General features: G+C 37.6%; 1 protein-coding gene across 7 annotated transcripts in view; it reads right to left on the minus strand.

Moving 5' to 3' along the window:
• The window catches only part of LOC131070620 (uncharacterized), a 77,926-nt gene that overhangs the window by 42,340 nt on the left and 18,497 nt on the right, over positions 1-17,089 (minus strand). For 5 of the 7 annotated variants that reach the window (XM_058006197.2, XM_058006199.2, XM_058006198.2 and 2 more), the window contains exon 2: positions 2,220-2,396. In XM_058006197.2, the coding sequence (XP_057862180.2) occupies positions 2,220-2,356 (137 nt within the window). In that variant the 5' untranslated portion in view covers positions 2,357-2,396. Of the gene's footprint in view, positions 1-2,219; positions 2,419-13,777; positions 13,856-17,089 lie in introns of all 7 variants that reach the window. The other 2 variants (XM_059217849.1, XM_059217846.1) reach the window with 2 other exon arrangements.

Here is a 17,089-nt window from a genome sequence, read left to right on the forward strand (position 1 = left end):
TTCATCATTGATCAATGCCAAATGCCAAAATGGTAGTGATAAAGATAAATATTAAATGCCAATTAATATTTCAGTATTTCAATATTATGTCATGTGCCATATAATATACATCAGCTGCCCTTCAAAATGCCAAAATGAGAATAAAGAGAGTGAAGAGCAAAATGATCTTTGCATTGGGTGAAATGATGCTCTTAGGGGCATTTAGGGTTCTTGGATACAAAAAAAGTTAAAAACGTCTTTTTTTGTTACTTTTTGGGACTCAGCGCATTTGGATACCCACAAGTACACGTGGGCAAACCCAACCATACACCCAAGTGAACACATACCCTATATGGGTGTGGGGCAGATTCTAGGCATACTCAGTATTTTTGGCTCATTTCACAAATAGAAGTGACCAAAACAGTTGTTTTGCCTTCAAGTTGTCATTTTTTGTCCTTGAAGGTTGTTAGTTATTTCTTCAAAAGTGAAGGCTATGGAAGAGAAAAGGTTGCACTTACAGCAAAGAAAGTGCTGACCTACAAGATTTATCCAAGGCCATATAAAAAGGAGTTGCCAAAGCAACAAATTATGGAATATATCAAAGAACAGACCGATGCGGACATTCTAAGTAACAAAGAAAAGGAAAGAGTACATTCTCTTTCCAAGAAAGTATGGTGCAAGCTTCCTAGTGACATAACAGTATCAGCTGTCCCATGTCCTTTCATTCCACCATTGTTTTCCCAAGAAGACAATACCCCTTGCTTTCTTCTAAAAGAGGCACATTGGAAACACCCTCCAAGAATGAGGTAAGGGAGGTTGCAAATGAGAGCACTGTTTGATGCATTTATAGTAGCTTCCTTTCAACTTTGTCAAATCACCATATTGGCAGGATATAGTGATAGCATTGCTATTGCAAATTGGATTACACTTATTTCAACACAGTGGATATCATCAAACTATGTATGACAGACAAAAATAGCATGTTTCATTTTCAGTCATTAATACTATGTATGAGTTGATCGATGCTTGCTCAAGGTGTTCTACTTGAACAGCTACTTTGAGGAAATATTATGGGTTTCTTACACTGTACAGCATTTTCAAGCTTGGGGGATGCTTCCATGTCTGGTGCATTAGATTGTGATGAAAGATCTTAACAAAGTTGCAGTAGGCGGTTTTTATTTGGTTAAATGCAAGTGCAGTAATGCAAAAATTGTGCAAGTAGAAATCCATCTTGGAGAACATCATTGAGTCTACTTGGAGAATGGATTGCTTTGAGCTTAAGACCATCATACTTACAGCAATTCAGTGGGTCAAATCATGTTGCTACCAAAGCATTCCATTGACACATTCACCTTCACAAAAGGCATTGGTTCTGTTCTTCGCATTGAGTCATTCATTTCTGAAACTAAACATCATGGGAGGATAATGATGTAAAAATGATTATTTGTGCCATACTTGATGTACTCTTAAATCATGAAGAGGAGATTTCCGAATAGTAATCTGTATTTGATGAGTGTGGACACAATGACCATATTTAACATGCATGTAAAGGTTAAGAATGCTATATTAGAATGTAGGCTCACTATGCCCCAACCTACAAGTAATAATAGGATTATCAATTCATTCAAAGGTAATTTTTGTCAGAGAAACACAAAGGATGGATAAGGATTGATGCCATTGTATTGAGTTGTACGGTACCTTATTCTCTATCATTGAAAGTTAGTAGATGCTAGATGTATCCAGCCCAGAATTTTGTTTTGTCTCTTCTTTATTGTGATTGCACACATTGATCCTGTGGATGTTGTGTGTGTTCAGTGCATTCTCAATCACAGTCATCTCATTCCTGATTGTGTAATAAACATATCAGAGCTGGTAAAATAAAAAATTTATTATAACAAAAGCAATAGAAAATGAAGGAAATGGACAGAAACATCAAAGTCCAAATCTGGATTGCATATTCATACATTCTCTAGAGAGGGAAAACCATCCTCCACACAAAAGTATCAAAATGAGATATCTATAAATTTCTGTTCCCATATCATTATTTTCAATTTTCATTTACTATCTATTTTTATTAAAACTTGGGTACCATTAACATATTCTTACCCATTCATACAAGCATTTTATTTTTTGCGGCTTCAATTTTTATCCACATACTCCATATTAATTATCTATATATACAAGATCTCATTCAAATGGAGAGTATAATTTAAAACAAATCAAGCTTGGAATAGGGATACCTTTCTACAAAAGACACAATCATGACCCGGCGTTCTTCCTTTGTTTTTTTGCTGCGACCATTGTGACGCCCACGTGAATCTGATGGAGCAGCCAATGCAAAAATTCTCCCAACTTGGCTGATTTTAATTCCTTGCATGAGTATTAACTATTAAGTCTTCAAAAAGCCATGCAATTACCTGAAATCAGCCAAATTACAACCTATTAAATGCAGAAATTTTATTAGTCACAATTTGTTAGATGAAATTATTTATATGATCACAGTTCTGAAATTTTTATTCTATATTCTCACAAACTCATCAAATTCCTTTATTAACCCTTTTCAAAATCCTTGTTGATACTGTTTAGAAAAAGAAAGTACAAGAACCCAATGGAAAATCCCAACCAAGTAATCAAGCTTCAAAGTAAACACCTCTTTTTTGTGTCACAATGAATGTTGGAACAAACTCGTCAATTATCATTAGATTTTTGTTATATCTTTTGTCCATTTTTGTGTTGTCTTTGGAGTATGCATGTAGATTCACTGGTTGACCGTAATCTTGCTTGTAAATCATTTCAATTATTATCATGGCTTTGAAAATGATATGAGATACAGTAATTATGCCAAGTCTTATCAGTAAATTCAATTGTTACAAATTTTGCAAATATGATTATATTTTATTTCAAGTGGAAAGAATAAAGATCGCATTACTTCTTAACTGGCAAGAAAGAAACTATGTATATCACTCATAAATACAAGATTAACTCTACTTAGACCTGTTGTGCGGGATGTAATCCCTTTAAATTACAGAAAGGATTAAATGACAACCCCTTTTGTTAAAGAAAGACTATTAAAAACTCACCATATAAAGTTCACTTTGGCACTCTCCATAAATTGTCTCAAAATGTTTTTTAAGTCAATTAAGAAAACGAAAAGAAAGAAAAGACCCAATATACTTTAATAGAGTATTTGTTTGTGCAAATTGAACTAATGAGGTAATCAACCTTTGTTATCTGCTTTATCACAAAGCTCATAATGTATAACAAATCTGATTCAAATCTCTTAAGCAAGTATTGAAGTTTCTTATCAAAAGGATCCATATTCTCTATGGAAAGTATCTTCTTCTTCACTAACACATAATCTAAACTAAATTAGGAATCATCATCTTTACACCGAAGTATCTAGTAGAAGTGATACCATATCCATATGCATAACCAACTGCTTCTTCTGCACGTAAACACATCAGGACAGGAGATAAGATAATAGACGATTTGTAATGCAACCCCACTCAAAACCTGGGTGTGTGGCAAACAAACTTTGCATTATGACTCTGAAGACACACCATCAAGAAGAGATTTATGAACATGAAAACCCTATCATAGAAGAGCTAGCATCCATGGTCAGGAGCATCACCCAGTGACTGTTGTCATCCTCTGTTCTTAGGAATGGTCTGCATGTGGCTACATGCACAATGTCATAATTTAGTTAGTCCAAAATGGTTATGCATACTACGTTTGAACTTCCCACCTTGCCACACAGATATCAATTACAATAGGGTCAAAATCAGAGCATTGAAGTTCATCGCTCATCAACAATTGGGACTCATACCATTACCACACCTATGCATAAGCCATGCATTGCATGCACTAGACCTCAACCATAAATGAATGAATTTATCAAATAGGAGTTCAAGCAACTCATAGGAGGTGTCCCTACCAAAATATGCATACAGGGTCATTACAATCAGTCGAGCAAATATTCATGTAGCCAGCATAAACAATGATCCTCCAACAACACATTAATAAAACTGACCAATTCACAAATGCATCACTCAAGTAGCCATTGGGCCATCTATGCCTTATGAAATTAGTGAAGTTCCATAAAAATATATATTTAAAACCAGCTGCAAGTAGCCCAAAAAACTACGAAATGCATTTTTTTGACATTTTTGACCAAAATTTGAATGCAATGCCAAATGTGTCATTAAATTTGATAAATGAAAACTGATGAACATCTAAAGTATGAACCTTTTGTGAGTAAACAACAACTATCTCAAATATAGATCATAGCACTAAATGGAGTGAAAACACCAAGGATACCAAACAGAGGGTTAAGGTGTAGCTGAGTAACATATGTGAAATTCAGGATGGAATGAGCTTTGCCAGGAGTTGATGCATAGATGGTGAAACTCCATAGGAAGAATATCTAGAAGCATTTCCAAGAAATTTAAGGCTTTTTTTATTGATTGATAGGGTTGTAGGCAATGCAGAAAAAGAAGAGGAGAAGACCACCCTCCCACAATTCGTCTTTCCATAGGTAACCATGAGAGGAAGTTTAAATTTCAATGGGAGAAAATGGCAGGAATAGAGGCAGAAAATGAAACTGATCAGAAACTCATAATTGGTGTCTGGAAGCCAGAGATGATAGTCTAGTTTTGGTATTAGATATGGAGAGATTGGAAAGAGATTCATAGATAGGCTGCTAGAGGGATGACCCATTTGATTCTTGGAAAATCTGTTGAATGGTATGAAAAGAGCTAGAAGACGTGGAATTTATTAAATAAGTTCATTCCCTAACAATAATCCATGTTTGTATTTACCAATGAAGCAGATCATAAAAGGATCTTCATTTGAGTAAAGGGCTATTCATAATGTACTTGCAATTCAGATTCAAACCCACTTAAGTAATGTCATCAATGAATCTGGTCTTGATCTGATTATATGCACGAGTTTGGGCAGATTGTGTCTTCTAGATGTTGGGAGTGTTCGTGGAAAGTTTATATACACATCAAAGGCAATTGTTTGAAGTGAAGCCTAAAATTATGCAAGGACTTGTATCCAGTTACTGTACAACAAACTTCTTCCAAAAAACTTAACCTTGAAGACTTGAAATAGATTCACCCCATTGATTCTGCTCCAGATGCAGGGCATGTATGAAATGTGCCAAGGCTGTGAAGTATTTTGATTCACAATATAACAAATTAAAACACTCATACAGCTCTGATTCACAATGAAGATTAAGAAATCACAGGCATGATTTAGCTACAAATTGAATAAGAAATAGAAGTCCTATAAAAAATCAAGCCTGAGATTACAAATAAACTTGTTTGCATTTATTTCCTTAATGGTGTAATGTCTGATCCTCACACTTTGGAATCATCTCTTTATATGAATGGATGCCCTGGGCGCTTCTAGAGACCTGATCTGCTGACTATTTAACTCAAATTTGGGCATAGAATTTTCCCTCCTATTTGATCAGCTCCCTCCTATTTGATCAGCACCCGTTACTGTAGGTGATCACCTCACTGGATGATAGAAGGACTTCAGTTGATGTATCCTGCACCTGGAAATTATCCACAGACATGTTCAAGTCAGATATGGTACAGCAGAGTCTACTAATGCCTGACAATCGACTGGTTCACAGAAATCCCTCAGGGATTTGTTTGCTACTATGTCCAGATTCTGTTCTGGGCCTGAGGTTTGGATGCAGTTTGAACTTATCCAAGGTCATCACTAGTGTGTCCCAAGACTTGCACCTCACTATTGATTATTGCCTGTTGTTCTCTAGGATGTGGCTGGTGTGGATGAATAACCTGTAGACACTTCCTTTTTACTACCCTTTTCACTGAATCTCCCAATGCTTATTGTTCAGTTAGACTTCACAATGGATTATGAGTTAACTTGGAACACCGACTGCTTGGTCAATTGGGCGGCATGATGGACTTCGGCCTTAATGGTTGTCCACACAGCTCACCTAATTCAGAGATTTTCTGTTCATTGTTACTCCAATTCCCTATGTAAGTGTCAATGAAGAGTTAGATAATATTGTAACACAGATGGTGATGGTAAAGACAATTAGGGTTTTCATCCCAACCTGAATACACCAGCATGGGTTTCGTCCTGAAGGTGTTAAAAGCCAAAACTGTAGTTCCTTAGAATATTCTTGCCAAAAAACTGATGATCAACTCCAGCCAATTCACCCACTTTTATATCTGTTTACGAAAGCTTGAAAAGAAATAAGTTGGCCTAGGAAAAACAAGACCGGGTCAGCCCACAATTGCAAAATTTATCAGTGTTTTTTTTAAATTAGGACCAGTTCAGCCACCCACAAGTGCAATTTATTATTATTATTAAAATAATTATTATAGTAGTGCTATTGAACACTTTTATTATCAAAATAATATTAATTTGGGCTTAAGCGGAAGGGACATGATAGTCATCCCATCCCAAATATTGCTTGTCCTCAAGCAATGTCAACTCCGGGGACACTACCCACTTCATGTTAGAGCAACATAACATGAATTGTTGCTCAAAGATCCTAGGCACTACTCCAATTAAAATATTCTCTTTAACAGTGATTCTCACTAATCCCGGCTTCCTCATTGCTCTTGCTTACTCAATGTCCTCATCATGGTATGGATAAGCTTCAGCATCTTGTGCAAATACCACTTCCGAGTTATTGTTGTGAAATTTATCTAAGAACTTCTGATTTCTGACCATGCTAACCCACACTGTCCCCACATTAGACCTGGACCTATTATTAGGGTTTAAACTTTCTGAAGTTTTGAACTAACCAAATAATCAATCTTATCATATAGATGCATCTCAATAGGTCATTACAAAGGTCTTTGCTGTCTTTATTCATAGCATTTGAGATCATTCGATATTAAATAGAGGAGAGGAAGGCTCCTTAAATAGAGATTACATGACGATCTTTTTAAAAAGAAACAATCGTTTAACTGAAGCTAAAACAGAAGCTAAAAATAGCGACAAGCTATTCTAACTCTAAGACTCTAAAAATAACTTAAGATGACAACTTAGACGACAATTAAGATGACCATTATACAATAAATATAGTATTATTGTTTAATTTAATACCCTCCCTTAATGGTCATCATACTCACTACCCTACAAAAGACACTGCAAGTCTTTGATCACAAATGCAAAGAAGGCTGCCCCTTCTCTTCAGAACACTTCACTGTTGTTGAGACCTGTTGTGACCATTTCACACATCGCCCCATTCGAATGGGGACCCCCTCTTTTTGCTTTGGGTTTTGCTTTCTCTTTGCTTGTTTTTCTCTCTGCTTTTTAGGGTTTTGAGTGAGTGAGTGGTTTGCCTGGGCTGGCTAGATTAGGGCTAATCTTGGAAGCTCGTTTTAGGGTTTCTTTCAAGCTGAGTCTAGTCTTGTTTTGGGGAGTTGTTAGTCGTCTGCCTGAAACCTCAAGTTTACCAGAATGAAGCATGCCTTTCAAGAGAGTCAAGTTGGTTAGATCAGGGGACAGGATGAATTGGTCTCATGTCAAGTTAGGTCTAGTTTGAAGGTTTTCTTGTCAGAGTCATGTTTGTTACCCGGTCTGAGTCAGTTGAGCAGAGTCAGTAATCAAAGGAAGGTTGAAATGGTGAATGATAAACGAATGCACCTGATGATGACTGGAGGCGTTTTAGAAGGGTATGACCAAAACTATTGACTTTTGAGACATGATGGAGAAAGTTGTCATCTTTTGCATTAAAAAGAGAGTTTTAAGCTTTGATGTGATGAAAGCCAGTCAAGGACAAGATTTTCGCTCCTAACCCTTCCAAAGGGTCCAGAGCGAAATCTCTCCTTCTTACCTTCTCTTGGCCCTAAAAACCTAGTAAAACCCTGCCTGGACCCAGTTGAGTGATAGATTTGTCCTGATTGTGAAGCAAGGGAGTTAGTTTGATCAAGTTTGATGGAAAATGAAGTGAACCAAGGTAAGATCTGGTCTGAGATGTCAATTTCGCTCTTGACCCTTCCAAAGGGTCCAGAGCGAAATTTTGAAAAGGCTCTCATTTTTGCCTAGTGAAAAGCAGGATTTTGAAGGAAATGTGTGAAGGAAAATCTATGTTTGCCTTTCAAGGAAAATTGGAGTTCAAAACGTCCAGAATCAAGCTGAAAGGGAAATTTCGCCCCTGACCCTTCCAAAGGGTCCAGGACGAAAATCATTGTAAACCTCTTTTCCTCCTCATTTTTGACTAAGTGATACTTTCTAGGGCATGCTTGGAGGTGAATTGATATGTTCTTGCCTGGAGAGGGATTTGATTGATTTTTGAAGAGCAAGATGATGCCTGAAAGAGGATTTTCGCTCCTGACCCTTCCAAAGGGTCCAAAGTGAATTTCATCCTAAACACTATTTCTTGCCTTGGATAGACTTGCAATCTTGTTCCTAGCTTAGAAAATGACCTAACTTTGCCTTATGAGGTGGTTTGAAACATGAAAACTGAGCAATTTAGCCTGGAATGGAGAATTTCGCTCCTGACCCTTCCAGAGGGTCCAGAGCGAAAATCTTATTTGAGCTTATTTCTCACTAACTTTGGCTAAATTGTGATGTGCAGGGTATCTTGGGAGGAAGTTTGGACATCCTTGTTGATTTGGAAGCATAAGTAAATGAAGAACTTTGGACAGAAAGGAGAATTTCGCTCCTGACCCTTCCAAAGGGTCCAGAGCGAAATTCCCAAAAGCTCTTATTGTGCAGTAAAGAAGGTCAAGTTTTTGGCAAGAATGAAACAAGAACAACTTGCTTTTGCTTCTTGAAGAGGTTTTAACTTGGAAAAATGAAGGATTTTGCCCAAAAGGAGAATTTTCGCTCCTGACCCTTCCAGAGGGTCCAGGGCGAAAACTCCTCAATCACCTATTTTTCTTGCAAAATCAAGTCAAGTTTTGGTTTTTATGGCTTGGATGAGAGAGGAGTAGTGTTTTCCCCCTTTTGAGAGGTGAATTCAACTTGAAATGATGATGGAATAGGCCTAAAATGAGAAATTCGCTCCTGACCCTTCCAAAGGGTCCAGAGCGAAAATCTCTATAGGAGACATTTCTTGCTTGGTTTGGTCGAATTGAAGTGTCAAAGGCATGATGAAAGGAAGAATGAGCATGGTGAAACCCTTGGGCATGTTTAGAAGTAATGAAAATGAAGGATTCTGGCCAGGAAAGGCAATTTCGCTCCTGACCCTTCCAAAGGGTCCAGAGCGAAATTCCTTATAAACCTATTCTTTTAGCCTTTCTTGGATATGAAACCTTAATCCTAGCATGATGAAACATGAAATCCCACTTGGCAAAGAAGTTTCAAGGTGAAAAAATGAAGATTTTTGGTCAAGATTGTAATTTTCGCTCCTGACCCTTCCAAAGGGTCCAGAGCGAATTTTCTCAAAATCACTTTTTGCTATCAAATTTTGCTAAGTATGGGATAAGGTGAAACATAGAAGGAATTACCCCTGGGAGTGACTTGAGGTTGCAAGAAATCATTAAAAAGTGAAGGAATTGAGCCAAATGGTGAATTTCGCTCCTGACCCTTCCAAAGGGTCCAGAGCGAAAATCCTCAAAACTATCCTTTCTTCCAAATTTTGGGCAAAACTAAGCTTAGACATGGGTGTGAGAAGGCATTTGAATTGCCTTGAAGTGGAATTGGATTGCTAAGAATGCAAATTTTGAAGCCAAGAGGGAAATTTGCTCCTGACCCTTCCAAAGGGTCCAGAGCGAAATTTCCAAATCCTCCTTTTTCCTTGCAAATTTAAGATAAGATTTTGGTTTTCAGGACTTAAAGAGGAGTGAGGCATGATGTTCTATGCCTTGGAAATGATTTGAAGATGAAAGGATGCCTTGGAAATGATTTGAAGATGAAAGGATGAAGGAATTGCCCTAAAAACCTAATTTTCGCTCCTGACCCTTCCAAAGGGTCCAGAGCGAAAATCCTAAAACAATGAGTTCCTTTCAAGTTTGTGCTAAGACAAGGCTAGACCAAGGGAGAAAAAGCCCTTGAGACCACATTTGAGTGGATGTTTGTTCCAAAAAATGATGATTCTAGGTCAGAAGAAGATTTTCGCTCCCGACCCTTCCAAAGGTTCCAGGGCGAAAATCTCAAAATTCCCTATTTTGCCTTGCAAGAACAAACCAAGCTTGGGTGGAGTGAATGAAGAAGACCATTGCCTAACCTTGAGTGGAGGATTCAAGACAAAATGATGAAGGAGTAAGCCTAAGCAAGGAAAATCGCTCCTGACCCTTCCAAAGGGTCCAGGGCGAAAAACACTAAAGTCACCTTTTCCTCCAAAATTCAAGTAAAACTAAGCCTGGACTTCAGTGAAAGAACCCATTTGGAATGCCTTGGAGAGGTTTTGGACCTTCAAAAATAAGAATTTTGAGCTCAGGAGAGAATTTCGCTCCTGACCCTTCCAAAGGGTCCAGAGCGAAATTCCCAAAAATGCAATATTTCCTTCAAAGTTTTGATGAGCTAACCCAGTGATGGAGATAAATGAACCCTGGAGATTGCCTTGGAGGATTTTAATGATCAAACTAAGGTGAATTTTGGCCTAAAATGTAAAAATCACTCCTGACCCTTCCAGAGGGTCCAGGGCGAAATTCACATTTTCACCTAATTTCCTCATGTGAAATACTAAAAAATTGAAATGCAAGACTTTGATTAGGTCAAAACAAACATGAACTCGCCTTCTGGGAGATTTTGGAGTGAAGGGAATGAGGTATTCAAGACCTAATTGGAAAAATCGCTCCTGACCCTTCCAAAGGGTCCAGGGCGAAATCATCAAAAAAGCCTATCATTCAACCTTGTTTGATTAAGTCAAAAGCAAATTGCAAGATTGTGAAGACAAGGACATTAAATTTGCAAATATTGGTTGTGAAAATTTCAATTCATGAAGTGAACAAGCCTAGATAAGAGGTTCAATCAAGCCTTGAAGTGATTTAAACCTTCATTGCTTTGAATATTTCAATGCCCAAGGGAGAAAGGAAAATTCATTAAGCCTCAATCAAAACTTAATATTCCCAAATTTTCACTAAATTTGCCAAAATTAAGACATTTGGGGAAGCTAGATCAAAATAGCATAAATTAAGGCCTTTACCATTTAATTAATTAATTTTTAAGCCTTAATATAAATATAAAATCCAGCTTGGAAGCCTTGAAATTAATTTTAAAATTTAAAAAAATGAAGGGGAGCACTCAAAATCCATTTCTTTGCTTCTATAAGCAAGTCGGCCTCCTTCTAAAGGGGATTTTATTTGTTTTATTGCTAAAAACTAGGTCGGCCTCATGGTTAATTAGGGTGAGCGCCCTATATAAGAGAGGAGTGTTGTAGCATTTTCAAATCATTCATTCATTATTCTTCTCATGCGAATTTCAAGAGCAGATTGGAGGAGCAAATTATACCAGATTGGAGGCGAATTTCTTGCTAAATTGGAGGCTAATTTCCAGAATTTGCTAAGTGGTTGGAGGCTAGTGAAAGGCGAAGTTCTTTTGAAGGTTAATTGAGACATAATTCATTCAAAGGGAGACCAAAATTCAATCCTTATCCAGCAAAATCTGATCTTCTTTCTTCATTTTTCCAAGGTTCATGGTTAAGCTTTCAAAGAAGGAGGCATCAAATGACGACCCCCAAAGCCGGAGGATCTACTATTCAGCAGGCTCTCATCAAAGAAGATCAAGCCAGGACAAGGACGACCTCCTCCAATTCAGCAGCATCAAGGACGACCTTCTCCATCTGTTTTCCAATCCAGCATTTGAAGGAAAGCATCACCAAATTGAGCATCAACCAGGTGTTAGACAAGGTGGCATCCCAATCATCACTCCTCCAGTCGGGTTGGTCCACCTCAACATGTCCAGATTCAATGTACCTGACTCATCAAAGATGGCACTAACTTCGATGTACCTACCCCAGCTATCCATTGGTTGAATATTCTAGAGAAAACATGTGTCCAAATAATGCAATTATCTCATTGGTCAGAATGAAGTTTATTATAACAAACCCTAATTAGGGTTTCATTGTAAAATCTTGGCCATTGATCTCGAATTGATCCAAGTCGTTCATTGTATTTGAGGATGCTATATATACCCTCACTCATTTCATTTTAAGGGGGTTAGAGAAAAGAGAGAGAGCTTAGAGAGAAAAAAAGTTAGAAAGTTAGAGAGAAATTAGTCATTGTTTGTAGCAAGATTGAGTAGTGAAGAAAGAATTTTGAGCAATTGTTGTCTATTTGGCTATGAGATCAATAAAATATTGAAATTATGGTGTTTTATTGCAATACTTGTGGCTATCTTCATGATTGTTTATCTTCTTGAATTACTCTCAGTTGAAATAGCATTTAAATTTTAAGTTTGAAGGACGAAGTGTTGTGCCTGATCTTTGATAAGATTCACATTCCAAACCACCCACATTGAGTACAAAAATTGGAGTTGTAGTTTTCCTTGTCATTTTCCATCATTCGAGGTTTTACACAAGCACAAACTCCCCTTTTCTTAGGTTCAAATATTCTTTCACAAAATAATCCATCTCTTACTGGTTCATAAGTGTTGACGTGTATTTTGTACACCATCATACACAGAATAAAATACCTAAAGGCATCTTATCCTCTCTTGAGAAAATAGTCTCTAACTGCTGAAGATTCGCGTAAAGGATCAGTTAGGTAGACTCCAAGGTTCTTTGATGTAGGGTCTCTACGTGTGGACAAGCTCCAGTGGTATGATGTGATTTGCTGGGATCACAAGGGGACTTACATGTGATGATTGAACTTCCGATCTGCTTTGCTGGACACAGGCTCTTACTGACTTAGATTTAAAAAAAATGAAAAAGGATAAGGGCGAAGAGAGGATCTAATCCTAATACTAAGAATGTAGGAGCAATGACTTGATTTTTGATGAAACTCTAACTAGATCTTGTTTTGACATCAATGGAACATCTACACAAGACTAGTGCAATCTTCTAAGGGAATCTTTATGATGTTCAAATCATCACCGCAGGCATAGATACCATCCAAGTTGATGCATATCAATGAAGAGGCAACAAATTGAAATTGAGCTTAGGCTGAATGATCCAGTTGACTACACAAGGCAAGTTTGCAATCAACAAACTGCTAGTAGTATGGGTGTACGAATTCTACCATCAATCAATCACATTTCCTCCATTCATCTAATCATCTACCATCTAAGATTGAAGACTCAACAAGAAACCATGCAAATTGCAAGAAACGACACACTTCACCATTACTTCAATGAAAATGGAGTTTGTTTACAATCAATGGCAACAATTTCTTGCCTTGTCCTCCTATTCTACTCTAATTACTATTCTATCAACTATATTCTAACTCTTCCAACTATTTACATGCTATCTCTAACTTATTGCTAATTAGCCTTTACAAATGAAATGCCTGGGCTTATATAGTGCCCACAATACAATTTGATGGCTTAGATCAATTCAAGATCAATGGCCAAGATTCAACAATGAAAACCCTAATTAGGGTTTGTTACAACCATTACATAACATTTAATGCTTGACCAATGATAAAATTGTATTGCTTGGACACATGTCCCTTCTAGAAAAATTGACCAATGGATAGCCAGGGTAGGTACATCGGAGTTTGTGCCACCTTCCATGAGTTAAGTACGTTGAATCTGGACATACTGAAGTGGACCACACTGATTGGAGACGTGATGACTAGGATGCCACCTCATTTGACACTTGTAGCTTGCTAGATATTCAATTTAATGTCGTTGAGAGGCTATCTTTAATTAACTCTTGTTCTAACTCCTTTTGTCCTTGATGTGTAAGATGATGATGTACCTCGCCTTGGAACGTTGGATTGAAAGAGGTCGCCCCTGTCCTGGCTTGATCGTCCTTGAAGAGATCTCCATTTGATGCCTACACAACATTTCAAAATTAGTAACATGATTTTGCAATACATAACATAAATTAGAGAGCAAATTTTAGGAAACTTAATGATAAGTCCTTTATTAATCATTTCCTAAAAACGACTGAGCTAAGGGAAAACAAATTTTCAAAATTCAAAATTAAGGCAATGATGATCAAAATTCGAAAACAATAAATCCATATCGCCATACCTCTCTTGAGAGCTAACTCTAGAATGCAAAACAAGGAATTTGCCTAGGCAAAATCAAAATTAGATGGCTTCAACGTGATCTCCTTTAAATGAACGATCCCTTTATCAATTCATCACCCTTGAGGATATCTTTGACGTGGTCTTTGGCAAGTTCGCCCAACTTGAGACTAAGCTCGCACTCCTTTGATGATGTCTGCGCCCTCCTCTTGAATGACAATTTCGCACCTCCTTTGTATTCTCCAAATCGCATGCTAATGAAGGATGTTAAATGATGATTTGAAATGAATAAACCACCTTCCCTTTATAGGCGCTTACCTCTCATCATTATTTAGGCCGACTTTGTGAAAATAAAGCAAATTAAACAATTTTTTGATAAATAACAAGGCCGACTTTTATAAACCAAGCGCTCCCTTTGATTGATTTTTTTTTTTTATTAATTAATTATTAATTATTAAATGCCATCGTTCTAAATTAATTTAATCAAATTCGATTTTCACAAGGCAAAAAAATAATTAATAATATCAAGCGCAATATTTAAATGCCATTTAATTGAATTTTCAAAACATATCGAATTTTAGCATTTAAAATAAATTCAAAAAAACTTGTTTGAACGCCAAATTTTGAAGATGAAAGATACGTACCTCATCGCCCTGGTCCCTGACTGAGGGACAGGAGCGATCCATCATGTTGGCCTTGATTCTTGCATTTTTTACGTCCAAAATCTCTATCTCCACGTTGGATTTGGCATGTTCGCTAGGATTTTTAAACTTGAGCGACTTGTCCTGCAAACAAATGTCCTTTAGGTGTGATATCGCCCTGGTCCCTTGGAGAGGGACAGGAGCGATCCTAATGTTTTCACTTGAAATTCTCCATTTGGATATCAACTTTTCCTCGTATGGTGAATAATAACCTTGCTTGTTCATTCCATGCTTGTTCCACTTGATTTTCACAAGGCATTTTGATGTTTAAAGGATCATCGCCCTTGTCCCTTGGAGAGGGACAGGAGCGATCCTTGTCTTTTCTCCATTTTAAGCTCAAACTGGTAATATTTAACGTCTATCTCCCTTTGTATCGCCTTCCAAATGATGTTTAAAACCTTGTGCAACCTTATTTCAACGTGATCTTTAAAGGATATCATGTGTTTTGGCAAATATCGCCCTGGTCCCTTGGAGAGGGACAGGAGCGATCCTAATGTTTTGGCTCAAATTTGCAAAAATTTGATCTTCGTTCTTCGTTCATTGCCTTCCAAAGGACGTCCTTTACTTCGCCAATCCTTGCATTGTCTTGATTTTGAAGGAGCATAAGTGTTTTTGTAAAAATCGCCTTGGTCCTTGTCCAAAGGACAGGAGCGATATGAGTTCCTTGCACAAATTGGTAACACTTTGACGTTCAAAACTCTTGCATATCATCTTCAAATGACACCTTATACCTTGTGTGACCCCGAAAAACCCTGACTTGGCATGAACTTGAAGGAAAATGAAGGATCCCATACAAATCACCCTGGTCCCTTGGAGAGGGACAGGAGCGATATAGCTTCTGTGTTCAATTTAAGGATCTTTTAACGTTTGAAGTCTTTGTATATCACCTTCTAATCATGCCTTGGACCTCATACGACCTTGCAAAACCTTGACCTTACGTGATTTTTGAGGGATTTAGCCAATATGATTAATATCGCTCTGGTCCCTTGGAGAGGGACAAGAGCGAACTTCAAGGTTTTGAGCTTGTTCTTGCGTTCTTCAACTTGCCATTGCTTTCAATGCGTAAAATGAAGTCCCTTGATTCTCCTTAATCACTTAACACTTGATAAACTTTCAAAATCTTGGCCTTTATAGGAATTTCACTCTGGTCCCTGCCTGAGGGACAGGAGCGAATTTGTACTTGTAGTCTCCATCACACTTCGCCAGCTTCCAAATTTATCTTCAACGGTCTCGTAATGTCCCCTTTCATTCATCCACGCCTTGGAATTCATTGTAACTTGGCAAGAAATTTGTCTAAGACAAAAATCGCTCTGGTCCCTTCCTGAGGGACAGGAGCAAACTTAAGCATTTTGGTCCTTTGTTGACGTTTGATAATCTTCAATTTGTCTTCAACGAGTTCAATTCATCTCCTTTCTTGCCTTCAAACATAAAAATTGCTTGATCTTTGCCCAGATCGTACCTTATGAAGAATATCGCTCTGGTCCTTCAGGGAGGGACAGGAGCGAATTTGACCCTCTAGGCAAAAACTTCATCATTTCATTGTTTTTGATCAAGTCTGGATGCTCTATCATGCTCATTTCGTCCTTCACCATGCCTTTGATGTCTCGATTCGTCCAAACAAGGTCAGGAATGGCTCAACTAAGCATTTTCGCTCTGATCCCTTGGTGAGGGACACGAGCGATTCGCCTTGGTCCCTTGGAGAGGGACAGGAGCGCTTTTCGCTCTGGACCCTTGGAGAAGGACACGAGCGAAATTTGACTTTTCGAACTCTCTATCAGGATAAATTTTATGGAATATAACATTTAAGTATAAGAAAGAAGAAACATAGAAGGAAATGTCACTTATAACTTTAAGTTATATTCCATATATACTTTCAGGATGTTTGAGAGTGGTTTCAGACCTCCAGGAGTTATATTGCAAAATCTAGTTTTTGGAGGTTTTTCCAGTTTCCAGACTTAGTCAAATTCAGGATCAGGACATTCCAAACTTAGCCAAATTTCAGGATCAGGACCTTACTCAAGCCGGACTTGCTTATCCATGTGATCCCCTGGGCGACGTTCAAAATGCAAAGGCTAGCTAACAAAACCCAAAAAAACCTAAAGAACAAACCCTAAAAAGCAAAAAAAACATGGGTCCCCATTTGCAATGGGGCGATGTGTGAAAACGTCACAACAATAAGTTCTATAATCTAAAGTGCGTTCTGTAGTAACTTGTCCGACTCTTTCTCCATTAGGTAATATTCTTTCAGACCAAGCGAGAATCTGCTCGGGAGAAACTAATCCAATTCAAAGTTGTTCGTGTTTATCCTGGTCACTCAAAAAATAAATTTTGATTCAT

Source organism: Cryptomeria japonica, chromosome 1 (assembly GCF_030272615.1).
Source record: "Cryptomeria japonica chromosome 1, Sugi_1.0, whole genome shotgun sequence".
Classification (NCBI taxonomy): Eukaryota; Viridiplantae; Streptophyta; class Pinopsida; order Cupressales; family Cupressaceae; genus Cryptomeria; species Cryptomeria japonica.